At 37.6% G+C, this 27,665-nt stretch overlaps 1 protein-coding gene and 1 long non-coding RNA gene across 7 annotated transcripts; one reads left to right on the top strand and one right to left on the bottom strand.

Moving 5' to 3' along the window:
- Window positions 1-156: 156 nt before the first annotated feature.
- On the bottom strand, window positions 157-27,245 carry LOC118266413 (protein bicaudal D). Of its 3 annotated transcripts, XM_035579863.2 has the most exons (11): window positions 26,861-27,241; window positions 25,057-25,197; window positions 15,071-15,295; window positions 13,482-13,719; window positions 12,818-12,981; window positions 5,973-6,116; window positions 5,465-5,720; window positions 5,001-5,321; window positions 3,770-4,027; window positions 3,415-3,581; window positions 157-3,032 (listed from the first exon to the last, which is right to left on the bottom strand). In XM_035579863.2, the coding sequence occupies exons 1-11, from the start codon at window positions 27,074-27,076 to the stop codon at window positions 2,958-2,960; spliced, it is 2,205 nt and encodes a 734-aa protein (XP_035435756.1). In that variant the 5' UTR covers window positions 27,077-27,241; the 3' UTR covers window positions 157-2,957. The 3 variants fall into 3 exon arrangements, with proteins under 3 accessions (XP_035435756.1, XP_035435755.2, XP_035435757.2); XM_035579862.2 differs by lacking the exons at window positions 157-3,032; window positions 3,415-3,581 and adding an exon at window positions 4,307-4,868 and having other exon boundaries at window positions 3,881-4,027; window positions 26,861-27,245; XM_035579864.2 differs by lacking the exons at window positions 157-3,032; window positions 3,415-3,581; window positions 25,057-25,197; window positions 26,861-27,241 and adding exons at window positions 4,307-4,868; window positions 23,415-24,018 and having other exon boundaries at window positions 3,881-4,027.
- LOC118271341 (uncharacterized) lies at window positions 7,768-9,150 on the top strand. Of its 4 annotated transcripts, none has more exons than XR_007705465.1 (3): window positions 7,768-8,020; window positions 8,276-8,488; window positions 8,641-9,150. It is a non-coding gene; the product is annotated as an uncharacterized LOC118271341 (long non-coding RNA). The 4 variants fall into 4 exon arrangements; XR_007705463.1 differs by having other exon boundaries at window positions 8,638-9,150; XR_007705464.1 differs by having other exon boundaries at window positions 8,276-8,497.
- Window positions 27,246-27,665: the final 420 nt, after the last annotated feature.

Here is a 27,665-nt window from a genome sequence, read left to right as displayed (position 1 = left end):
TAAGCAATCGCCGCCGCCCATAGACACTTGAAACACCAGAGGCGTTACAAGTGCGTTGCCGGCCTTTTGGGGTTGGGAATTTAAGGGTTGTTGGGGAATCGGGGATTGGGAAGATTGGGAAGAAAGGAATTGTAGTATAAAAAAGAAACCACAGAATATGTTTTAAATATATAATTTATTATTCTCATACATGATTCAAATCAGTCATTGTGACAACACGGTGTGCCTTACACGTGAAAATAAATCCGCTCTGTCATGATATGTTCCCGGCGCTGGTTCATTGCATCTGTCGGTGAATATACTACACCGCGGTATATGTAACAAGCTCATTGGAAAGGAGATTCTAAAAGACTTGTAATCTGGTTCGATTACACTAGCAAACAAAGAAGTGGCCGTCTGTAAGTAAAGCAAAGAGTATTCTGCATCCAGAGTGAACCATCAAACTGTGCAATGTTAGTAGTAAAGCGTGGGCGGGGGGGCAAGCACATTGTTGCACAAGTCACACAGAACATCGAGTCCACACGACACGTTAATGGTAATGTAAGCTCGCTGCCGCACCCAGCTTCAATATAATTGACGTTTTACTCAGCTACAGATCAAAATGAGACCACGGAAGTGGGAACATTCATGCTTCGAGGTTGTCCAACACCTAAATCATGTCGCAATCCAATACAATAATAAAGTAGCGGGCATTTATAACAAAAGTTCATCTTTAAATAATATAACTCATAATCAATAGTTAATCTATATAGTATAACGTAATATCTATGCCTAGGCAAAATAATTATCTAAATGTTATAATGTATAAAGAAAATATTATTTTTGGTTAATCGCTGTGATCACCACCACCGGCAAGTGGCAGCAGACATCGAGCGATGCCCTCTATGAACAAATACTGCTAGAGTAATACACGGCAACATATATATGTCTATGAAACAACCAAATTTAATTGCACTAATACTTCATAATATGTAGCGGCGAAACATTTCCGCCGCCGCATATAGTCTGATTAACAATCAACAATACTATCTAAATGAAATAAACGATTTCAAAAACATGTCAAGTGAATGATGAGGCAAACTCAACGTTGTCGTAAAATATAGACAAAATTCAAATATCGCAATGAATAATAATATAGTGGTCTTATAACAAATAGCATATAAAAATATGATTATGTCGACGCAGACCGAGTCCAGCGCACACTGCGCGGTGTACCAGTGACTAGATGTATAGATACATACATAAACGATGTCTGCTGCTAGGTACATACGAACAAAATAATACTAACAAAGAATACATAGTAAAGCTAACAATTGGTAAGTCCATCGTTTAAGTACATGAAGAATGCTCTAATGAAGCTAGTCAATATATTATTCTATAAACAATAAATGCAAGGCGATGGTCCTGCGGCACGCCGCGGCTCTGAGCCCGGCGAGTCGCCGTTGAGCTATGCAACTAATAATTACGCTACGACAGTTAATATTGCAAAGTAATTCCACTACACGAGAAGAGACTCGCTAGATTACCTACTAAGTATACTTGAAGGTTAATGTATCTAGCTCTATCCTAAACCAGTAAAAATACCTACTAGGGCGAGTGCCCACACTACATGGAACGGTCCAACTAGCCTAAGGTCACCGAGACGCTAGGAAGGGTCAACGACTATGTCTCCGCGCGGTCGCGCGGGAAGCTGCCAATATCACATCCGATAACGTAAACAATAAATACGTAACACTTAATAAAATCTTTTTTCATTTTTTGTAAATTTTGTCTTATCAATAGATTCGCTGGCCGGCGCCCGTGAGCAAACGTTTGAGCAACAAGGACGTAAACTGATTCAAGTACATATTACAAGTAACGCGGAGCTTGTAGTTCGAGTACTGTCGAGTATAGGAGCGAGTAGTTCGGCGGGCGCGGCCAGCTCATGGACAAGAAATGGACGCGAGTGGCGAGGCCACGGGACGGCAGTAACACGACGCGGCGGCCCAGGGACCGACCCGCCGCCGCTACGATCTAACGTCACTAACGAAACATACTGAAACACTACGAGTACAACTAGAACAAGATGGACGAAAGTATTCGGCAGAGGGCCACAACAACACAACGAACGTATCCACTACAGAACAGATTACATAGTCTTTTGCGCACAATGGATGGACGTCGACGAATATCTTTTTTCTTTTCTTTAGAAATTTTATTTGGACGTACTAAACATTCGTATCGAGTAGAGGATTCTATGAATATAATAAGATTCGAACAATAAATATAATGTATATCATAAAAAATAACATCGCACTGTTTCATCGAAACCTCCGTTTACTCCCACACGTATAAGAAAAGCTTCCAACAAGTGAGCGCCGGCCGGACCCCGCCATAGTAGCAGGGCTCGGGCCGGGTCTGGCCGGCGGGTCCACTGCGGCATCGTAACAACGGTGATAAATTCATATGCGTAATAAAATACACTGATCCTATTACAAAAATACTCGATAAACATCAATTTGACGAAGTGCAATAGATAGATGATATATTGGGGAAATTCGATATCAACTGTGGATCGGTGGCGCGCGGGTGGAGTGAAGGAGACGTAACCTGTGACGTCACGCGACCGGCACTACTGCACAGTATAAATCAGTCAACTTTAATATTACACCAACCGTCACCTGGGGGATGGCGCGGGACAAGTACTCCACTTGTCGCCGGGGGGGCGGCGCCCGACTGCACAGTTTGACGGTTCACAGCAGAGTCCGGGGCCCGCGCCCCGCCCCCCCTGTAGGCCTCCGAGGCCTCCCGCGCCGTTCCCGTACCACTAATTACTTTAAAATTTTATAAAACGTATAAACATTGAGTCCGGGAGTGTCAGCATGTCACTAGTGTCACTAGTAGTGTCAGACGCGCGGCGGCGCGGCCAGCAGCCCCCGCAGGGCTGCGGCGGCGGCCTTCAGCGCGGCCACCAGTCGCTAGAAGTCGCGGCCCCGCGCTCGGCCTCCGCCCCCCGCCTTCGGCACTCGCCGCGTGCGCATCTCGCGGTCCACCTGGAAACACAAGTTTACTTAGTGAGTGATACTTCATACAGTTCCAGTAGGAGAAAATTACAATCTGCATGTATGAGTATATGGCAATAGGCTCACCCCCTATTACATAGGACTTATAACACAAATGATGAAAAGTGGGTGTACATTGTTTGGCGGCATTGCGTGCCGTAATGTGCACCTCTGCCTACCCCTTCGGGGATAAAAGGCGTGCCGTTGCATAAATTCTTAATTTAATTCGTTGTTTTAATTCCTAACCCCCAAAAGGCCGGCAACGCACTTGTGTTTCCAGTATCCATGGGCGGCGGCGGTCGTTTACCATCAGGTGATATGTCTGCTCGTATACCGGCTATTCTATAGAAAAAAAAAATATGTATGGGTGTACCTCCAGTTCCTCCAACCGCTGCGTGAGCGCGAGTTTCTGTTGCACGGCGAGGCGCAGGAGTTGGTTGAGGGTCTTCTTCTCGTCCTCGGCGCCGGCCAGCGCCTGCGTCAGCTCGTCCACCTGCGTCACGTACTCCTCGCACCGCGCCGCGAACATCGCGCGGAGACCTGCACGTTGAATTGGAAGTTTATTTCTAGCTAATGAATTGGCTAACAAGCATTCACACTGGACTTCTTTCACAATACTAGAAGAAATCAATATTACCCAAGATATTTCAGTTTCGAACATATTTTTTACGTAAAATAATACAAATGTATCGATACAAGTAACTACACGCTACGAGTACATTACTTACTGGAGAAGGTAGCAGCGTCCTCCTTGAGCAGTCGCAGCTCGTTCCTGAGTTTGAGCATGGTCTCTGTGACGATGATCTTCTCCGTCTCGTACTTGGACTTGAGGTTGGCCAGCGCGACCTCGGCCGTGTTCTTGTTGGACTTGAGCACGGTGCGCAGCGTCGCGATCTGTTCGCGCTTCGTCGACAGCAGCGACTTCAGCTTGATCACCTGTTCCTGCAGCTCTACTACCTCTGCCCCGCGTTCCTCTGAGTCCATAACTGGAATTTTGTTCAAAGATGGTTAGTTTTGTTAACTAATGATATATCTGTGATTTTAACAAATTTTATGATGATGAAATTACTAAGGTAATAAACTAAACTTGATAGTTATGATGATATTGAAATGTTTACTCAGATTCTACCAAAATTAACTACAATACTACTTTATTCTCACTTACAATACGTTTCAAATATAAATAAGAACTATTAGGAATACATAACCTCCAATTTTTATTTGAAACACAGAATAATACTTAACCAACTAATTTAACAAGAGACCTTAACACAAGAGGTTGTAGTCTTCATCATAAGATGTACTGTAGCATCATGACACATGTCACAAGACTTGATCTCAAGGAGGTCTTAATGCCCGAAGGACTTCTGTGACTCGGGACATTCTTACAGTACACATTTCCATGCAACATTGTATTCTTCCATAGAGAATGTAAGTTTACTGTATTATTCATTATTACATTTGGATTGTGGATAGGAATGGTAGTATTAGGAAACGGTGCGAAAGGATGTTTAGTTCGCAAACTGATCTTTTTACTCCAATGATCGAAGCTTGTGTCTTTTAGATTTGAGCTACAATCATTATCCTGAGATATTTTCGTAATATTTTCATAATAATCCGTTATTTCTTTAACACTTCTTGAAGAGTAGTTATTATTATCTTCTTTTTCGATAGTTTCGATTTCTAGTGATTGTAAGTGAGTGATCAAATTGTGTAGTTTCCTTTTAGTGTCCGCTATTTTTTGTTTGCAATTGTTTTGTTCTTTCTGTCTCTTTATAGGAGTGTAGTAGGGGACTCGGGGCTTGAAATAGTGGTCATTTAGGATACCTGTAGTTAGGAGATAAAGGTAGGATAAGGTTATATTATTTAGGGAATTTGTAGGATATGTAGGGTTCAACATTGAAGCTAATGATGAGGTTGTAGTAGGATGTTTGTGCAGTGTATGAGTGCGGTACGTACCAGGTTGGTGCCTGTTCCTGGAGTCGAGCGCGGTGTCGAGCGCGGTCCGTAGATGCGTGAGCTGGTCGAGCAGGGTGTCCGCGGAGCGCGCCACGCCGGCGGCGGCCCGCAGCCCCTCCAGTTCCCCGGCGGCCAGGGCGAGGGCCTCGGCCTCCGCCCCCCGGCCCTCGCCGGCGCCCGCGTCGCCCTGCCCCGCGTGCTCCAGCAGCACCCGCTCGGGCTGGGTGCCGTTCACTGCACACACGTGGTGGTAGATCTGCGCCAGGGTCTCCGCTGCAGACAGTAGCGCTGGACCCGCTGTCGATAGTGCTCTGCCGGCTCCTGAAACGTAAATCGTTTGATTAGAAATAGGTGATTCAGTGATAACATTGTAAGTTTCTGTCAATTTCATAGAATACTGTTGTTATTGACCAACTTTATAATATTTGACAAACATTTATCGTATTGGGCACGTAAAGCCTTACCTCCAGCCAGCGTCCGCAGCAGGTCTGCGTCGGCCTGCAGCGCGGCGCAGCGTACCTCTGCCTCGGCGACGCGGTCTGCGAGCTGCGCCAGCTGCGCCCGCTGCAGCGCGGCGGCGGAGTCGCTGCCGGGCGCGCCGGCCGCCAGCTCGGCCAGCAGCGCCGCCAGCCCCGACAGCTCGCCGCCCGACACGCGCCACCACGTCAGCCACTTGGCCGCGCGGGCTGACACGCCGCCCGAGTCCACCTTCTCGTCCTCCTGGAACGGTATCGGTTCATTAGTGATGAATGAGTAAAAGCCTCTTAAATTCTTTGATTGTCACGGTTGGCTTAAAAGGGCAAACAAAAACTGGGCGAATTCGCCACTGTCATCCAAAAACACAAAGCTATTTTAAGTACATTTTGTTTGTCATTTATAGCCAACCATAACAAAAATGTTTGTCATGGAAAAGTCAGACAAGTTTCAAACATAATAAGTATTTCAGTAGGTAAGATAAAGCCCGGTACTGACAATGGGCGCGCAGTCGGAGTGCAGCGCGTGCAGCGCGGAGACCCTGGAGGCGGCGCGCGTGAGGCCGGCGCGCAGCAGTGCGGCCGCCGCGCTCTCGCTCTCCGCCGTCACCTGCGCCGCGCGCATCGACGTCTGCAGCTGGCTCTGGACACCACACACATTCATATCAAATATACTTCATAAATATGGATTTTAATAGACAATCGCAATTTCTGATCTCAAAAAAGTAAATCCTACTGACAACAATTTCATTTCTTACACAAATGACAATGCCAGAATATCTATAGAGCTTTGCCCCACCAAAAAATATATTGTACAGGCATACCAAATGTAGCATTCTATTGCTGCTCTATTAGTGATAACTAAATACAGGATTAAAAGCCTTTAGAGCTTGCGGTTTCTATATAAATCTAAGAACAAAATATTACATTTAGGTTAGGTACCAGTTTAGATTAATTGCAGTTATAATGGTAGAAATAATTAAATTAAGGTGAATGTTCCGATCGCCTTTTCATACATTTTTCGTTCACGGTATACTCTCCGTACATAGACACTTTTTGCACAAAACTAATCACTTTATCACTTTTGTACGGTCAAGAATCTGCATATAACTTTTTGGTAAATAATTCGCATTATATATGGAGAAAAACAGTCTTGAAAACCGTGAAAAATTTGGCATTTCTTTTACTAGTGTTAGTGCAATTTGACAATCAAACATATCGGAATGTCTGGATAGGTTATAATATTAAACGCTAGATGGCGTGCACCCGATAATGTAAATTTGAAGAATCATTACTAATTTTATAACAATAGTTTTCATTAAAAAACATTACAATAATTTAAAACTAACTATCGTAAACGAAAATATAAAACATTGTGGTCGTGTGTGAAAAAAATGTTAGCGTTAGTTATTATTATTGTCACTGGCAACAATAAAAAATTTTAAATTCGTTCGTAGACAAAATACGATGTTGCCGTTCCGTCGAACATGACCTTTGACACGTTGCCAAACTTATTTAGTACCATCAGATGGTTGACTTGAAATAAAATACATTTCGAAGAGTTTGCGTAGCATTACGCTAGGCTTTACGCGCGGAATTTCTTGTATGTTTTTGAACAATGAAAATTCATTGATTCGAAGTAATATTTCTTGTATGTATTTCTTTCCAATTTAATATGATTATTGCAAAGTATTGTAGTATATGTTGTTTATAAGTAAGTAATTTTATTTCAAAATAAAAATACCTACCAACTAATAAATATTAGCAAGTCAGCCCGTGAGTTTAGCTGGCTATTACAAACTAAAATCCTCATATTAGAAATCACCGATCGATATTATATTGTTTTCTCAGATTAGTAATACAAATAACTTTGGACGGACAAACATTAGTATTATTTGTCACATTATATTGCGTCTGCTACATGAATCCCGCGCGTTCCGAAACACTCAAAATCAGTTGAACGGACGGTAAAACAAGTATCTTTAAATTTCTAATGTTATAGTAAATAGAGTATAATTATGTAATATCATTTTATGATTTTATTATGGTTGTTCTGCAGCGATTTTTCAATTGATGTTATATCATAATTTGGGTAAGTAAAATTTTATTGCTATAATTTTTCTGAATTTCGGAACGTATTTAATAAATTCTGTTTTATCTATGGTATGGATATTTACTTTGCAATAATTTTCATGACATGAGACTACATTTTGCTGCAATTACAAGCGATTTGATCTGGTTTTGTTATAATTTCGTTTCAATGTTATGCGAATAGGTACTGAGTTTATAAAAGTAACATAATATTGTCTTGTGCTTATATAATTAGTTTTTGTGTATTTCGGATTCCGTTTACATCTAGGTACCTACTATGTCGGGGTCCTACGAGAAAGCTGGCGTATCAACGCCACGAATATTCAGGCGCCCGTAAATCGTCAAAACGAGTGAAAAGCGCATTCAGTTGGATACATGTGGACGACAAGATAGTAAACCTGTAAATTATAACTCAAGTTGTGGCCAGCTTCATTGTAAACAAACTTTAGTTTTCAAGTACGTATAGAGTCATCAGTTGTTGAGCCATCTACATGTAAACTTAGAACTCTTTTAGTAATAAGCGTTTCATCCCTCTTCTTCACATGACCATACCAAGAAAAACGATTTCCTTTCAATTTTGCTCTATCATTGGATAATAATGTTCTAGTTATGAATAAAAAGCATGAATATTACTATCAAGTAAATTCTATTGCATGTCCACTTTATAATTTATTTTAGCATCTTCTTACTATAATATTAAATCTATTTCAGGTTCAAGGACAAATGCGTGTCAGTAACATGGATAAATGCTACTTCATATGTTTTATTTCAGTCAATGAACCTTTGACTGTTATAGAAGTTTGTCGAGATAATATAATGACTTTATCAGCAATATGATGCCAAAGTTAATACACTTTTTTAAAGAATGTATTCTGCCAGAAATAGTTTTGAGACATGTTCAAAAAATGCGAAATGTATACCTAGGTATGAAAGGTACACAATTTTTTTTTATTTTATTTTATGATTTCCATTGATTTCAATCTATATTATATTTTTTTCTTGTGGGATATTGTTTTCATCCACATCAAAAGTTAAACACAAAATATATTAATTATAGTAATTTTCTTTCGCAGCAGCTGTGTAGCGGTAGTTTCCAGGCAATAATGAGGAAGGATGAGCGAAAACAACACGACAAATGTTTTTTTATTGTACTATTATAGTAGTGTGTTTAGAATCTACATTATCAATGTTTACAGTCATGTTTTTTTTGATGTCAGAAAACTGAAATGGTGTACTCGTCGTAATGAACATAATGTTCATAATGTGATATGAATACATTGACCTATTTTAAGGTTTCTGAAAAACAAAAAGGAAAGTTGTTGCTTTTTTATTTCCTTATGTAGTATAGTGATTATGGATGCTTAGATATTCTCAAACATTTTTCCGCTTTGATTGCAATCTATTATTCTGGTTGCCTTGTTTATGAATTATAGTTTTGAATTATTATTTTGAATGAGATTATTTTTTAATAATCAGTCACGTATCAAGCATTCATGTCACATAAATACTTGTAATAATTGCAGGTTAGTATATACATTCTATTAAATAATGTATAAGATAATAAAATAAAACTGTCTTACATTGCATTCTTGACATTCATTTTATTCCCAAACTAGTGACCCGCCCCGTTTTCGCACGGGTGCAAAATTATCAGTTTCCCTACTATAATATACATGTATTATACATATAAACCTTCCTCTTGAATCACTCTATCGATTAAAAGAAACAGCATCAAAATCCTTAGTGTAGAAAGCATACATATGGATATAGGGACAGAGAAAACGACTTTGTTTTATGCTATTTAGTACCTAAATATAACACTACTTATACCTTTTATTTTTAGAACATAATAGCATCAGATGGTGTTCTTTAGTTCCTAATCCCCAAGACATAATTTCTACAGGTACCAGCCTATTAACTTTTAAATGCACGCCATCTAGTGGTTAATTTTGAAGAAAGGTTGATTTTAAAGTAGGCGCTATGTCTATGTGTGTATAAATGACTGTAAACAGAGTTGGATATTAATATTTCGCTTTTATGGCAAATCGGATGGGTTTTGAGGCGATAATTTGACTAATTCCGATAAAGTGGGATGCCTGATTTTCGCATTATTATTTCTGTTACTTAATATTGTTCCAATGACACTCAAAACAACATAAAACTGAAAATGTTCAATTCAGCGCCATCTATCGGGAAACGAGCCATGAAGAGCTCGGAACATTCACCTTAAGTGTTTATATTATTACAATGCTATCATAGGGTGTTTAGCTATGAAAGGAAGGAATGTCATCACCAATATCACCTTTAGTAATCCTACTTTTCATTCATAGCCATAACGAAACAACAATGTAAACAGAACAGACAGAGCGAATGTCAAATAATGACTTTTTGGACATAAGTGGCGCACGCACGCCAATGACGTTTCGTTACATCTGATCACTTACGTTCAAATACGAAATAATAATTAGAATTAGCATTCATTATAATATATATTATAAAAATAAATAAATTAACTAACAGTATGTATTTATACCAAATTCATATTAAAATCCGTACACATTACATTAATAAATCTTTTTTTTATTGAATGACTCGTTTTGTTCCTTGTGCAAGCGTACTAAGAAACGCAGATAGTCGCGATAAATACAGGAAATAGGCCTTGGATTTTTTAGATTCTTTTTATTTCCTAATTTTTATCCGCAACCTTATTAGAATAATAATTAAGTAACCAGGGGTCTTATTTTCATTGCATAATATTGATTAATTTACATTTCTTGTACATTGATGAAATTAAGTGGGGCAGGATCTGGCATTGTCATTTCCTAGAATTAATATAATATAATAACAATATAAACAGGTATGGCTAAGCCAAAGTAACGATTTGAATAATAAAACACTATAAAATAAATTGTCTTATAATGAAATGAAAGACCCTAACTGCCGTACTCAGAGACATTTAATAATTACTTAAACTATTCTTTACTTAGTAAAGAGTTTATTTCGAAAACAATTGCTAAGAGGACTGGGTTAAATAACCATTAAATCACTCTGAGTATAGCGGTCGCTGCGTTAATTAGATAAACAGCCATCATCAGTTGTCTACACAAATTAGTGTTGCCCAAATGCAAGAACAAGACGAGACTTAGCCAGTCTTGGTCTTGGTCTTGCGCCAATACACCTGGTCTTGGTCTTGGTCTTGCGCTCCCAGTCTTGGTCTTGGTCTTGGTCTTGCAGCAAGAGTCTTGCAAGTCTTGCAATTACCTATTAGTCTATTACTATTTATTAAAGTTTACTTTAAATCTTAGAAAAACGTATTAGAATTGGAACATTGTGAGCTTGAATTAACATAGCCATAGTAAAGATCAAGCAGATTAATAAATAACTGAAGATTTGATAAGAAATTCGAAAAATCAACTGACCTATATGTCGTTTTCCATGGAAGTAACTATTTCTTAATAAACATTAATGATTTATGAGCTTACATTTGCTAAAACATATAAAAAAACCATATAAGTAATCAATATTATAATATATACTCACTAGAATGAATTAATATGACATCTACTACCTATCATTCTAAGCACTCTGAAACTTATTTATTCTTTGGAACACCTGTAGGTACTCTTAAAATTCGAAACTATTTTGCATCAGTATACCTACGCCCTATGGCGGCAATCAAATAGTGTCAAATGTTATGATTTCGGCGTGGCGGCAACGATTGTTTTAGATTTTAAAAGAAGCCGCCGGCGCGTGTATCATAACCATGTACTTCCGAAAAGCGGCAAATTTTTTGAGAAGTAAGTACAAAACCTTTGATGCCGCATTATCAAAGTGCCGATGGTTAAAACATAACTATGCATGCACTCAGTTTGATTTTAATAGATATTTTTTTATTCGCTATGTTTATAGTATTAGTCGTAATGCGCATAAGTCCAGTTTTTCATATTCTTTGATACAGTTTTTTGCGTCTCATAGAATTCCTAAGCGTACCTACCTATACACCGAACTGTTACACCTAACTACTCAGTGAAATAGCGCGAAGTCCTAGCTGCAAGACGCAAGAGTCTTGCAGGCTATGTCTTGTTCTTGCTCAAGTCTTGCACGGTCAGTCTTGGTCTTGGTCTTGCTAAAAATATGCGGTCTTGTTCTTGGTCTTGGTCTTGCAAAAATGCAAGAACAAGACCAAGACTGCAAGACCAAGACTGAATTTGGGCAACACTAACACAAATACAACACTAGCTACATCCAAAATAACATAACTCCTAGACGCCTCATTAATCAAGTCACATTTTGCCTCCACCTAACTCTATCTGTCTGGCTTGATGTAATTAGCAACAATTCCCAAATCGCATGAAACATTCCAGGTAATACGAAGTTTAACAACGAGGTCAATTCCATTAGACGGAACTGAAATATGCATACACTACGCCTGGGTGTGCTCCGCTCGCGGCTGAATATTTCAACGTCGGAACAACTCGTTGGATCTCGTATTTTGAAATGACATGGAATTTTTAAATAGTGCTAGAGGACGTTTTATTTCGTTTCGACGTTTTAATTCATCCGTGATCATGGCACTTGCAACAGTGCCGAAATATCGGAAACTCATAGAAATAGAAAAACATGGTAATCCCGCTTCAAGTTCCAATTCTAGTGTTAGGGACCATGTCAGTTTAAAAACTTATGACGTTTTATTTGTCTGAAATTATCTTTATGTACTTTAATTACCTATAGATGTTTTTTAAAACAGGGATTCCTAAGCTTTATTTGATTAAGGATTTTTACATTTTTGTTAGGCCAGGCACCACTATTACTATTACGTTTCTTTATGTGGTCCACAGAAGATTTTCTCTGGAGTCGTGGGGTTCGTTCTCATGAAAAATTGTGACTTTTTGATTATTTAAATTAGTTGATCCTTTCAGTAGTGACATAAAGTTTATTTATTAGGCGTTGTCTTGTGTATCTTCCTTGTTTTGCATTCTGCGGACCACTGGTGGTCTACGGACTACCGGTTGGGGTCTACTGCTTTATAATAATTTACTTTTAACATTCTTATAAACAGTTTAATTTATGTTATATACGTCAGAAGTAAGTAACATAAACTAGCTACATTATCAGTGAATGCACTAAGATTACTGCGATTTCGGATAACCTACTACAACTGAATCAAAAATCACAAAGACGTCCTCGAAATTACACAAAAACTCTACACACCTGCACAATAAAGTTTAATACACTTTATGAACAACAACTTACATTTTCGTTGTGTGCCTGTTCGAGTTGCTTCTCAAGTCGTGATATTTCGTGCAGATGTACTTCGGAGAAGAGGTCGGCGTGGTGGTCTCCCATAGCGCTGGCCAGCTCGGCTGACGACGAGCCACCTGGCTCACCCTCGTCCTCTGTACCGTCCTCTGGCATACCTGGTACAAGATTATTCAATAATGAACACTATTTCTGTGAAGTTACGAGTTATTTTTGGAATTAAGATTTGTTGGTTTTTAATTACTCCGATAGTGAACACTATTTGTAAATCTTTATGAAGTACATATTTAGTTTTTATGACTAAGTTTTACCTTTCTGTTTTAATTCAGACATTATAACATGTTATTTATGAAGTATTTTCACAAATAATTTAACAACACGTTTACAGCAGCGTCAAACTATACACGTAATAATTTACCCTATCAAGGGTAGTTGCAAAACTTCTGTTATTTATCGATTTTTTTTTCTTATTCCAAATTCAAATTGTGTAAAACGGCCAGTAACGGCGTGTATACTTGTATAGCTTTTTATTTAATGTTCTTTATTCGTTACCTACGCTTAAATAAATTAATTGATATTATTGAAAGATTACGCAAAAATTCCTCTCGGTGCCTGAAAAACGAGAACATTCGAAGCATTCATGTTATCAGTTCCTCACCTCGTATACTGTAAGCCAGGTTGGTGATATTGTAAGCAGCTTCCCTGCTGAGGTGAGCATCGAGTTCCTTCTTTGCAGCGAACTTGGCTTCTCTCTCCGCCTGCAGCGCTTCCAGCGCTTCAGCCAGCTGTCGCTCAGCGATGCGGCGCAGCGCTGCCGTCTCCTCGGCCATGGCGCGGGCATTCTCAGCCTCTTCACGCAACTGTCTGACTTCATGTTTAAGACCTTCAAATTCAACCTGTAAACGGTAATATAATTTAGTTCTTTAGTACAGATCAGATTTTTCTTTCTTATTCAGATTTTTTCTAGGGGTTTTTAATTAAAAATCACGGATTTCATATCGGATGGTTGGATAACTAATTATAACCGCCGCTATAGTATTCTGTAAGTATTTTACCTATCGACTGTCAGTGTAAAACCGCCAGAAGTACAAAATCTACGTCGAAAAGGGACAATAGAAATATAAATTATCCTTGTTACTTGTGTTTATCCTCCCAATTTAGACATAGCAAAATATCGTCTATATATCACATGAAATTCACAATTCATTACCAAAATAAGCAATATTCAAATTCGAAACTACATAAAAGTGAAACAGTTTGGAAAATTCAATAGTCCATAAGTTCCCGATACGATTTGCATGATAATGTATGGGGCAATCAATTAGGTGGCAGGTTTCGCGACTAGCGATGGGCACGGCTCCAAGCTTGCCGTAAAATATCCGTACACTGCTGGACATTAACGCGCTACACTTTGTCATTCGAAAAAAAAAGTTCCATGTAAAAAACTGATGAAGAACAGCTTTATTTTTGGCACTTTGTAAATCTTGCTAATGTACAGAACTACAGTGGAAAATTCTCGTAAATCATTCGTGTGATTTATAAAGAAAAATATGGACTAGTAAAGAGGAATGGACTTCTTAAACATATCATCGCAACAATTGTGCGGTAAGGTCGTAAATCGGCAGTTTAGAAATTATTGTATCTTAAAATTATAAACAAATAACACATGTTATAAAATTTTAAGATACATAAAATTTTTATCGTTATAGATTTTATTAACTGACTCTGTCCCTCTCATTCATGAAAAAAATATATATAAATCATTTTTATTGACGACATCACGACGAGATGTTTAAAGACTAATACTGCCGTACTCAGAGTCACTTAATGGTTACTTAACCCAGTCCTTAGCAATTGTTTTCGATATAATCGTTACTAACGAATAGTTTAAGTAATCATTAACCCGTCGTATGCCGTGGATCCACGCGAGACACAATGTATTTTCTATTGTTGTCTTACATACAAGGGGTTAAATGTCTCTAAGTGTCTCTTGTAATGAAAACACGTCAATCTGGTCTGCTTCGGCGACTTTTAGTTTAATTTTTTACAAAATGTTTATTTTATATTCTCTTGTAAGTGACTTTTTTGTCTTAATGAGAATAAATGATTTAAACCTTAACACATTGAACGCCGTGGTGGTCACCGGTGACCGACGTTAGCGGAGGATATGCCTTCATGAGTTTTCTATCGGCAGTCAAAGACTTAAACCTTAAGTGCGGCAGTTAATGAATGACGTGGTATACTAACCTGTGACGATCTTAATGCTGAGACTTGTTTCTGTAGCGATATATTCTCGTCCTCCAAGTCTCCGATGTCGACCAGCAGCCTCTGTTCCCGTTGCCTGGCCTCCCTCAGCTCGGCCCTCAGGGCGGCTCGCTCGGACTCCCGCGTCGCCTTGTCCTGCCCCAACTCCGAGCTCTCCGCCAGCAAGCGATCCCTCTCACTCACAACGCGGTCCAACTCATGACGTAACTGTAAAAAATAATACAATAATAAAAATAGGAGACACTTTATGTGCAATGCAACGTCACGTCTTTTATCCTCGAAGGGGTAGGTAGAGGCGCACATTAAGGCACGTAATGCCATTGTACAATATACACCATCTTTTCATCGTTTGTGTTATTAAGTCCCATGTAATAGAGGATGAGCGTATTGTCATATACCGGGCACCTGCTCTACTACTTTTACTTGACGAAAAACCCTTCAAAGAAGCCCTGTAGTACATTGCCCGTCACGGGAATCGAACCCCAGACGCAACTACGAGTCAGGTACACTTTGTTAGATATAAAAACGTTAACAAGAGTAATAAATGTCAGTTTGTATATGTTAACGTTATAAAGGTGTTCGAGACGCGATAAAAGTATATTGATGGAAATGTAATGTGTACGATTTATGGCGCGATGTTCTCTTTTATGGCGTGAAAAGTATCGCGGTTTGATACACGCGATGTGCTTTATTGAAATGTTAAGTTCATAGGTAACTATTGGGCATGAATAATAGTCGGATTTACTGATCGATAGACGGTGACATTTATAGTACATATCGCCAATATGGAATGGCTTGGTTCTTTAATGAACCAAAATAGGTTTAGGTACTCTAATTTGCTGCCAGTTGCAGTTAAATATTTGCTTATCTTCTTTGCAGTACTTTTTTTTTAATCGAATCGAAATAGCTCTGATCTGCTTTGTAATATCCACATCCACAGGCAGTGTTTAAACGGCAGATTTCATTTATCCGTCACGCCTTTACGATGATAATTTCAATACACGTTGATTAAAAATTTAAAAATTAAAAAACCCGACTGCATAAAAAACATTAGTCTAAAATTGGTAGATAGCAATGCTATTATTATAATTGAGTGTAACAGTCGGGACCCATTAAATAAACTAAACTAAAATCATTCAATATGGGTCCCGACTGTTGCACTCAATTATAATAATAGCATTGCTATCTACCAATTTTAGACTAATGTTTTTTATGCAGTCGGGTTTTTTAATTTTTTAAATTTATTTGTTTTTATTTAACACTTTTTAGTTAGTTATAATACGGCTATGTGTTTCTCAAGATTTCACCCGCGACACGAGAGAACTACTTCCAATACCAAGATAATAAAAAAATAACACACGTCGATCCAGTTATTTTAGATTGATTGCGTAACACAAAGAGAGTAAAGGAATTAGAAAAAGAAGAAGGATTAAGGGCAGTAAAATTTACTATTTACAAATTTCGTAAACGGTCTAATTCTTTAAAAGAATTTTCGTCCTGTGGACTATTTAATATTTTTTTTTGATCTTTTATTGTGAGGGGTTTTTGTCCGTAATAGTATTAATCCTTATCTTTTTAAGTAGTCTATTAATTTTCTACATTAAAAGAAGATAAAATTTGCTCTTTACACTGTTTCAAAATTTCTACTAGTTTTAGACAAAAAACGGTCTTTACAGTTGACGCGTCGCATGGGCTATAGGTAAACGACTATGTAGATAGATTCCTTATTTAACGTTCAGCAAAGCGAGGGCGGGTCGCTAGTCCTTTATTTATAAATAAATTCATTGTAAATAATTTAGTTAAGACGTACTTTTATTATCACTTTTCACTTTTAAGTTCTGACACCGCTAGTCAATCGCGTCGCGTAGTACCTATACGAGTATTTAGTTTGGATAATGAAGAACATAATTGCACATAGTATTTTTTTTTCTATATGTCAGTGATATACCATTTTGGAATCCTCATGATGAGCTCTTTAATTTGATACCCATATTGTAGCAATTAAAAAAAAAAATTTTTTTTTACTCCTCTCTCGGGCGCCTCACGGCCGCCATGTTTGTTTTTGGTTTACGTCACATATCTAAGAACACTTGGGTAATTAAGACGAATCCAACGATACCCTGATTGTCGAAATCCATCAAGCCGTTTCGAAGAAATGAGGTAATAAAGAATATTAGGCTCATACATACAAGATACGCGCGAAAAACATAACCCTTCCTTGGCAGTCGGGTAAAAACATAACCCTTCCTTGGCAGTCGGGTAAAAATAAAACATTACATATACATATTATATTGGATATCCGAAACTAATCTAATCAATGTCTTAAAACATTATACGATACAATATATAAATACAATAATAATATTTGGTGTATCCTTCAACTTCAATTTTTAACGAATTTGTTCCGTCTGATCTATGATCGTGAAGATCATAATAATATAGCCAGAGGCTTTTTTGATTAGACAGAACTACAGGAACTTATGTTGTGTTACTGAATCTAATATTTCTTTCTATTATATTTATGATTGAATGAATGAATATACTTTTCATTATAATGTTAGTGTTAATCACATTAGTGTCTCAATGCCTAATATAACGTTGCTACCTCGTTGGTCGCGTTGCAAAATGCGAGTAGGTAAAGAGTTTTAGATGTTCAATGAGACATTCCGGGCGTTGCGAATCGCGAGACCATCTCCGGCCGCTGTAAGTTTGCGGACAGCGAGCAAGGGTAGCTCTCTGCCCGACCAGAACAACAGACCCGTGCGTGTGGCGCATGGCGTTCCACGCGTGCCTTAAAGTACCATCAGACCACCATAGATAGGGCCCAGTAGGGTTGATACCAACCCGGAGCTGCGAACTGCCTAGCACGGATCTGCGGGATACCAGGGCTGCGATTTGAAAGCAGGAGTAGCAATGGGTTGAACATAAATCTGTAACACAGTCAAGGTCTCTGGTCAATGGAGGATTTTCCCCCAAAAAAACAGTTAAATTAATATGAGATCGGTATACTACGGCGGTAACACAGCCAACAGTATATATGTATCTATAAATACTTGGGTAGTATAATGGGTAGGTGGTATCTACTCGCTATCTCGGCTGGTGATAAGTGATGATGCGCCTTAAGATGGATATTACAAGCCCATGTAGCTCTTGGACTCAGGACTTGACACTTAGTATTCCATAGGAAAAAAAGACCTTTATTAAATGCTTCTAGAACATTCATATGCATGTAGGTACACATGTCAGGTACGTACTGCCTTTAGGCAATAGGACAAAAAGATACAGTACATGTATTCTAAAAAATTAAGTCCTAACCTATTAATCAAGCTTTTCATAACAGGAAAACGTTATATTTAGACAAGAACTTAAATATTTAGTACCTACATAACTACTTATCCATGTACCTACCCAATAACAATGTTTAGGTGTAGGTAAGTACATAATAATAGGTACCTAACAGATTTCCCACCAATAATGTGAATGTAATGAAAATGAATTAAGAAGTACAATAAAAGTAGATAGCAATGCTATTACCACAAAATTAAATATTTTCATAATCAATACACAAAAAATAATAATCTTATGCGAAACATAATTGAGTGCAACAGTCGGGACCCATATTGAATGATTTTAGTCTAGTTTATTTAATGGGTCCCGACTGTTATACTCAATTATGTTTCGCATAAGATTATTATTTTTTGTGTATTGATTATGAAATTATTTAATTTTGTGGTAATAGCATATCTACACTTTTAGACTAAGCTTGTTTTTTACTTTTCAGTTTTTATTTAAGGTGTTTTTTATGCAGTCGGGTTTTTTAATTTTTTAAATTTATTTATTTTTATTTAACACTTTTTAGTTAGTTATAATACGGCTATGTGTTTCTCAAGATTTCACCCGCGACACGAGAGAACTACTTCCAATACCAAGATAATAAAAAAATAACACACGTCGATCCAGTTATTTTAGATTGATTGCGTAACACAAAGAGAGTAAAGGAATTAGAAAAAGAAGAATGATTAAGGGCAGTAAAATTTACTATTTACAAATTTCGTAAACGGTCTAATTCTTTAAAAGAATTTTCGTCGTGTGGACTATTTTTTAATATTTTTTTTTGGATCTTTTATTGTGAGGGGTTTTTGTCCGTAATAGTATTAATCCTTATCCTTTTAAATAGTTTATTAATTTTCTACATTAAATGAAGATAAAATTTGCTCTTTACACTGTTTCAAAATTTCTACTAGTTTTAGACAAAAAACGGTCTTTACAGTTGACGCGTCGCATGGGCTATAGGTAAACGACTATGTAGATAGATTCCTTATTTAACGTTCAGCAAAGCGAGGGCGGGCCGCTTGTCCTTTATTTATAAATAAATAAATTCATTGTAATTAATTTAGTTAAGACGTACTTTTATTATCACTTTTCACTTTTAAGTTCAGACACCGCTAGTCAATCGCGTCGCGTAGTACCTATACGAGTATTTAGTTTGGATAATAAAGAACATAATTGCACATAGTATTTTTTTTCTATATGTCAGTGATATACCATTTTGGAATCCTCATGATGAGCTCTTTAATTTGATACCCATATTGTAGCAAATAAAAATTTTTTTTTACTCTATCTAGGTCGCCTCACGGCCGCCATGTTGGTTTTTGTTTTACGTCACATATCTAAGAACACTTGGGTAATTAAGACGAATCCAACGATGCCCTGATTGTCGAAACCCATCAAGCCGTTTCGAAGAAATGAGGTAATAAAGAATATTATGCTCATACATACAAGATACGCGCGAAAAACATAACCCTTCCTTGGCAGTCGGGTAAAAATCGCACCTACAAACAGTTAATACAACAGTAGCCTACACAGTACTTGTAAAATACTAAAAACGCAAAACTGGGCACAATATTATTTTATGACTGCGTTTCCCCAAATATGTACAATGTAGCGGCCAATGGGAGCGCTCGGTACGGTTTATGTTTATGGCTTTACAGCGCATCGTTATCGCCATTTTGTTTTCACTTATTAAGTTCACTTTTTTCGTGTTATTAATGGAATAGAGAGAGCCTTTTTTTACATTTGATGGCTCGACGTTTGGCCGCTATCTCACCTGATGGTAAGTGATGATGCGGCCTACGATGGAGCACGTCTGTCCATAAGCAACCTATTCACTGGGGCTTTGAAGACACCTAGTTTATACCCGGAAACACAGACTCCGGCAAAGAGTTCCACTCCGTAGCAGTTCGGTATCGTATCCGGTAAAAAACGGAAAGGCTTGCAACTTTACGCCTGTGTTCGAGGCTTTGAAGCCGGGCATCCACAAGCGCATCATCACAGAGCCCTCACCACACCCGAGGCGATATAATTTGGAGAATATTACATCTATTCCCAGATACACATTAGTAAAGAAATTTATCGTTTCGGGATTCGAAGTTTGACCAAATATGCTGTCTCGTTCTTGATTGACGATTTTTTTAAGTTATGACGAGCGTCTCAATATCTCATCTAACACCTTACTTATTCCAAATTGCGAATGGAAAAAAAATGTTTTTGGATCCTAATATCACCATAATTTTTCAAAAAATTGCTTTCATAAAGACACCGTTATATGCTTATTCAACACCATTTAGATTGTTTGGAAATTGACAAATATGACACGATATATTATTACGTGGAACAAAGCTAAACTAGTGAATATAAAGCAATTAGCTTCACCTGTAGAAGTAGCACGGGCTAAGCACTACGGCGATGAGCCCCGCCTATTTCGCGAGTAAATAGGCGAGACGACAGGGAGCGGCCGAACATAAATTGTAACACGGTCAGGTCTCTGGTCAATAAGCAATGGAAAGCTACATGGTCTATGAAATATTCCGTGGCAACGCGACGTAACGTCACGCCTTTTATCCCTGAAGGGGTAGGCAGAGGTGCACATTACGGCACGTAATGCAGCTATACAATAATAGTGCCCATGTTTTCACTACTTGTGCAATTTTAAGTCCCATGTATTTTTGGGGTGAGCCTATTGCCACATACTGGGCATCATTCCAGACTCTGTGCTACTGATGAGAAAAATTCGGAAAGCCGAAAAAAGCCCAGTAACTGCCCGACTCGGGAATCGAACCCGAGACCCCTTGTCCAGCAGTCGCACTTGCGACCACTCAAACAACAAGGCAGTACGTATTGGCATTTCGAGTTAATATTTATTGTTTAATTAGGCCCAGTCTTGGCCAGAAGACTTTGGTGGTTAGGTACGATATTGGACGGAATGTTTAAAAACATTAAATCGATCTACACACTTCTTAATATAAGAGAAAATTAACACGTGTATAATCTGAAGATACTCGTAGACATAATCTGTCAGAAACAACTGCTAGACTTTTATCCGGAATTGATCAGTAGTAATTACCAATCCAAATATCTTGCTTCGGTAAACACGAGCCAGTCGTATATGTCTGCGTTTAATGAGTATTGCTCGTATCAGATTACAACCAATTGCTTTAAAGATTTAAGACTTCGATGAGAAATTACAACACTTCACGTATAAATACTGCGTTCAGATTTATTAAGATTGTTTGTAGTCTAAGCAATAGCCATCTCTAAGTCTTCGGAGCTGCGGACTACTTTGCGGGTTTACCGGGGCTCCGGTTCGAAAAGCAGGAGTAGGAACGGGGTGGTTTTTAGTCAGTAAGAGTCTTACATTCCCTCTCGCCTCGCCCAAGGCGGGAGAAGTCATTGGATAATTTTCCCCCCTTAAAAATCAAGCCATGTCTACGTCCAAGTCTATGGATTAGCAGGCTGTAGTGACAGTGGGCCCGCCATATTTGTCAGAGAACCGATGCCAGGTAAGGTAGACGTGGTCTAGAGCGGAGATCGCGTCTCCGCAAGGGACAAGGCCCCTCCAGCTACATGGAGTGACAATGTCCAGAAAATCGTTGGCAGTGCTTTAATCCTCTTTTTCATACTAATATTTCGAATGTATTTTTATGCATATAAGGACCATGCGATTCATATGAACATAGAAATAACTTGTGATTCATCCGAGCAGAGCGTTCTCAGTAATTGTCATTGTTACTAAGTCCGCCACGATGTTCAGTAGGTACTGGACGACTTCCGTCTATGACATTCAGCGTGTGACAGTCGACAGACAAACCGTGAGAGCGTAAAATATTTACGGAGCTGTACGACAGCACTTAAGAAAGTAAACTCATTTTCTCTAGTCTTGTTTAATATATGTTGTATAAGCTAAGTTGGATAATAAGGATGTTATTTTAGCAAGTGATCTCTCTCATAATGCTAAGATATCATTATGAGTACCACTTTAAAGGAGGTAAACGTGAACTTTACAAAACCTAACCAACAATACTGCTCGGGGAATCAAACCCAAGACCCCTTGGTCGCCCATCGCACTTGCAAGGGAGTCAATAATCGGGTCATCGACTAAAGAATATCGAAAGGGACATAAAAAAGTTAATACAAGATGTATGAGAAACCTCTCTAGGTCACAAAGGAAGACATTAAAACCTGCATCAACAACGGTCCCTCCATCACAGTCAATTACCTTGACCGAGAAATGAACTTGTCGTGCCTTCTAACAATCGCAATAAAATCATACGTCCTGTCCGTTCATCCAATAAAACGTCGCATGATCCATTACTGGCGGTGCACTGGCATGACATTGATGTTATGTGCGCACTGACTCAGGCCACGCATTGTAGGCAAATCTGTTACAGGTGATAAGAGAATCGACCTAGAGCTCGCGCGAGCTTACTCATACCGCACTAACTACTTACGTGATTAATTAATAGACTTTAATTATTATTATAGCCAAATTAATTTGTGTTAAGTTTTATCTACATGTAAAGTGATTGATAATCTTGTGGTGCTCGTGCGTTTAGTTAATGGTGTATTGAGGTAGGTACATAGACATTTAAATAACTTTGTTGTATGGCTACTTTCAATAGACAGCTACATTTTATCTAAGAAATAACTAAGAAAATAATAAATAGCTTTCCGAACAATCCTCTATTGGGGACATTATCTCACAAATTACCACGACACAATAGCTTGTATTGAATGAATTCATAAATTATGTATGCGAGAAACATAAAGTTGGAAACGACGCAACTTTATGCCGATAAACCTATAAATGGAGATTAAATCCATTTGTTCCGTACTCGTTTTTCTGGCGGTCTGCCAGCAGCTGAACAAGTGTCAACAGTATTCCATTATTACTGTAAACACTGCTTGACGTGAAACACGAGTAACGTCTAAGAACCACCCTCTTCGGGATAGCCAGTTGAACAAACACGAAATAATAATACAGGAATACCTCGCCTCCTTCATTCATTTTTCAGTATCGCCGGGAGTCTGCTTGCACTACACTAAAACATATTTACACACATTCACTTGGCACACGCACTAAATATTCGGCATAATTTTAAAAGACACTAATGCACAGAACGTGTGTGCATTGCTAAAAATCTACACACCATTGAGTAAAGCGTGAATACGTGAATCAAGGCCGGGCAAATAAAAATGTATTTCTGGATCAGTGTTATGGATTCCCGTCGGCTGCGCTTACGCCATTCGGAGCATTACATCACGTACGATAGAGGTCTATTTGGTTCACGCCTGTGTTGACCGCTGCACCGCCGATTACTTGTGATTAACCACGGTTAATAGTATTTTCTGCGTGCAAAGTAATATTATTTCGAGTAAAAATGTGTAGTTTAATCAGAATGATGTTAGAGTGTGTTGAGTATAGGGGCGTCTCGCGCGCACTGCTCCGAGGGTCCGCGGATGATTCACGCCAATTGCTCCCATTTCATTAAACCGAGCGTAGGCATGCTGTCAGATGTGTCTCGGGAAAATTGTCGGATGAGATAATGAGACGCTCGTCATAACTTAAAATTAAAATGTTTTACTTCAGCAGCAGAGCGCCACGTGCAGTTTGTGAGTAACGGGCCGCCGCCTATAATTTTCATCGGTAATTGTGCTATGATAAAATTAATTTTCCCTTATCAGTTGTGGCAAATTACTCACACTATAAGCAGATTGCCTCGCACAAGTTACTCATAATATCCTATAATGCGCTACGGACGTAGGTTGATTTTGAAGATTATAATCTACATAGATTTTTACTTCAATTAAATTCTAGGCTTATCAGGTTTCCTACCTCTGAATTCAATCAGGTTTAAGTCAGAATTATAAATGAAAGTAAGTACATATTCAATTAGGTACCTACTTCCAGTGTGTAGAATGCGTACGAAATAGTGTAGTTGTAAGTAATTTATAATTATTTACGTATAGTTTTTTGTATATTTATAAAGATAAATACAATATTAATCAGCCTTTGCACATGGTTTTGTGCATAAAATAATTAATTATCAAAATACCAAAACTCTTTTTCGAATCCAAGTAATAGTAACAAATATGTAATACAAATAGACAAACACTTTTCAGCTATACATACATAATATATTAATAAACATAGAAATCCTATTATCTCAATTATATTATTCATGTTAACTTAAGCAAATAAATAATTCATTCACTCATTCACTCTGTGAATACTAAATGAAGTGGCGGGAAAACGAAATTGCGAGATTCAAACTACCGAGTTTAGCTTTGCCAAACAATTTTCGACCTAGTGATGAAAACATAAAGTTTAGTTTCGTACAAGAATTTGTAATTTTAATGAGATGAGTAGGTGTTTACAATGTTTTAAATTTTTAAAAGGAATTAATTATTTTCGATGTTTTGCCTGAATGTGGAATAATTTAATTTGAATGCTGACCCGCGTATACTATAGCTGTGGCTAGCCGCCGTAGGATAGGTAACAGTATCACTACACACATTTTCTGTGGCTTTACTGTCCCCAACCATATGTTGATTTGGTAAATCTCCTCTTAACAAATAGACTTATACAGCAGTGAATATGTTCTGGTGGATGATGAATGCTTTGACCTTACCTGTTTGGATTCACTCTCCAGCTCCAGGATCTGAAGAGTGAGGGAGCTCTCCATAGCAGCAGACTCGTTGAGGAGAGCATTTTCTTGCTCTATTCCACTCCGGGTCGTTACTTTCTGTGTTGTGTCTAGTTTCATAAGAGCCTGTGGGCAACATAAAATTGTTTAGAAGACATTCACATGATTTACTTTTCAGTTTAATGGTATCAGCAACTCGTCTGTAGGTGGCACAGTGTATAATTTGTTACTCTCCTCACCCCTTCAAGGATTAAAATGCATGATGTTGTTACCTTATCATAAGGACCGCCTACCACAAGCATGCCCTTGCTCAAAAGGTTCTTCTTATAATTATTTTTATGTACATTTTTATTATTTTTATTATAGCTGTTAAAAAGTGTTACAGTAAAAGTTATATTCAATAAATAGGCCAATATGTGTAAACTCTAAAAAAGTTGACACTGAGAGATTTGATGACTGATAAGCTGAGAGATAAGCTAGGTTCAAGAAAATTTAGTAACTTCTTAAGATTAATGATTTTCGGTTCAAAGGATAACTTCAATAAATATAAAGAATAGCTTGTGATTATTAAAATAATTCTACATCCTCTCTCAACTTTCTTCCACCAGATCAAGGATTAATCTAAAGTTTACAAATATTCTATACACGGGACTTGTCATTGGCTTTCTTGTTTTGTGACTATTGCCTCCTTTTTTTATTAAGTTTTGTTAGCTGTAAGTCCTCCACATACTAAATAAATATCTCACAACTTGTAAAGTTATTAAAAAACTTATATGAACTAGGATAAATGTGTGTCTAGATATCTTGATAACTTGCAAAGTTTCTTATATGAACTAGGATAAATGTGAAACTTAGTTATAGTACATATAAAAAATATATAGACAAACAAAAAATGGTAAAGTAATAAATAAAAGGCCACTATAATGGTCACTGAATACTTTTTGCATGAGTCATGGTTTCGAGAAAATATAATTGACATTCAGCACTTAAAGTTATGGCCAAGTGAAGTAATTATTCCATACATAATTAAATATTTTGCTCACTTTAAAGTGATTGAATCTAGAATATATTAGAATGGTGAATAACTTTAGCAAACTACTGAAGATGAATTTAGTTTCCTGAAAGGATAACTTGGTCAATGTTTCAGGAAAAATATTATAATACCTAATAAAATATAGGTGATGTTTTTATTCAATTGATTTATTAAACTTAACTTTAAGAATAATTTATTAAACAGTGATATACTTATGAATTAGTTCTTAACAAATTATTAGACAGAGGTAGATTTCTGTGTAATAATTAGTCTATAATTTAAACTTAATTTAGAATTTAAGTAAACTTATTACATTTTATAGATTCTATGTTAATGAAGAAGTAAGTAAGTAATGAATAGTGAATTATTATTAACAGTCACTTTTTATTAAAATCTTATTGGAAAAGTATCATATTGGGAAATAATTCCATTTTGAGAAAGTTGACTTTGTTTCAACAGACTTCAAAAACTTTAGCTACTTCTCATTCAAGTTTTCAGAATGGTACAGGATTTACAGTAATTGGTGTGTTACTAAGACAGCAATAATTGTAATGTGCAATGAATGCTAATGGAGAGAAGATGAACCAGCTAACTGTTACATTGTATGTAGGTTATACTCATAATTTTCACCAGCCACTTTTGAAAGTAGTACATAATATGAATTGTATAAATACGGATTAAAATGTCCGTTTCGGCTCGTTTTAATGTACCCATTAATGCATGAAGAGTGTAATGAGCAGAATGTAGGCCACTAACCTCTTGTGTGATTTCCAGCTCGTGTTTGGTGTTCTCGTACAGGCTCTCCAGCTCGTCGCATCGTTGCTGCAGGGAGCTCTTCTCTTCCAGCAGTACTAAACCCAATTGTGCCGACTGGATCTTCTCGCTGCTGGCTTGATCGAGCTCGCGGCCAAGCCTCTCGATCTCAGCCTTCAGCTCGGCGATCGATAAATCGCTTTGAGCCGTGGCTGCCATTGTGTGACAGTTAAACGGCTAGATATTTTATCTTCATAAACAAAGTAAATAATTTCAGAAAAACAACTATATAAAACGTGTAAAATCAATTGTTTCTACATTCTCTCAAAGCTAAAACGTCTTGACAGCTCATTTCAATGTTGCCAATGCTTTTGTTTGACTGACTGACATTTTGATGTCACGTACTAAAACTACCACAGAAAAAAAATACTGTTGTGAAAATCGGGACCGTGTTTTAAAAAATGGAAATAAGTAGTTAGGACTTGTACAATGAATAAAAAAATTTTATTCTTCTAAATATATAACAGTACATTGTAAGTTTTGATTGAGAAAAATGGAATCGAAATGTTCATAACATGAATCCTTATGAGAACATTGGCAAGACCTAGACACACAGATAATAAATCTGTGAAAAAAAAACATTGCAAAGGAATTTACCCACAACGCCAAACTTTTTATACGAATTGAATTAGATTTTATGTACAAAAAACGAATCTATCAATAGATCAATTATCTTGACTTCCTTTTTTGCCATTTGTAGTGCGGTCTCACCCTGTTTACCTTGAACTTGAACTGTAGCTATTCATCA

The sequence above is a fragment of the Spodoptera frugiperda genome, chromosome 7 (genome assembly GCF_023101765.2).
Source record: "Spodoptera frugiperda isolate SF20-4 chromosome 7, AGI-APGP_CSIRO_Sfru_2.0, whole genome shotgun sequence".
NCBI lineage: Eukaryota > Metazoa > Arthropoda > Insecta > Lepidoptera > Noctuidae > Spodoptera > Spodoptera frugiperda.
Note: the sequence above shows the minus strand (reverse complement) of the source record. Positions and strands in the feature narration are given on the sequence as shown.

Coding starts and splice junctions, on each gene's coding strand:
- LOC118266413 (XM_035579862.2), bottom strand. CDS start 27,076: ATGGCAGCCACGGCTCAAAGCGATTTATCGATCGCCGAGCTGAAGGCT. Junction 6,117..12,817: donor AACAGGCACACAACGAAAAT/GTAAGTTGTTGT, acceptor TGTGGTGTCCAG/AGCCAGCTGCAGACGTCGAT. Junction 5,721..5,972: donor ACTCCGACTGCGCGCCCATT/GTCAGTACCGGG, acceptor ATACCGTTCCAG/GAGGACGAGAAGGTGGACTC.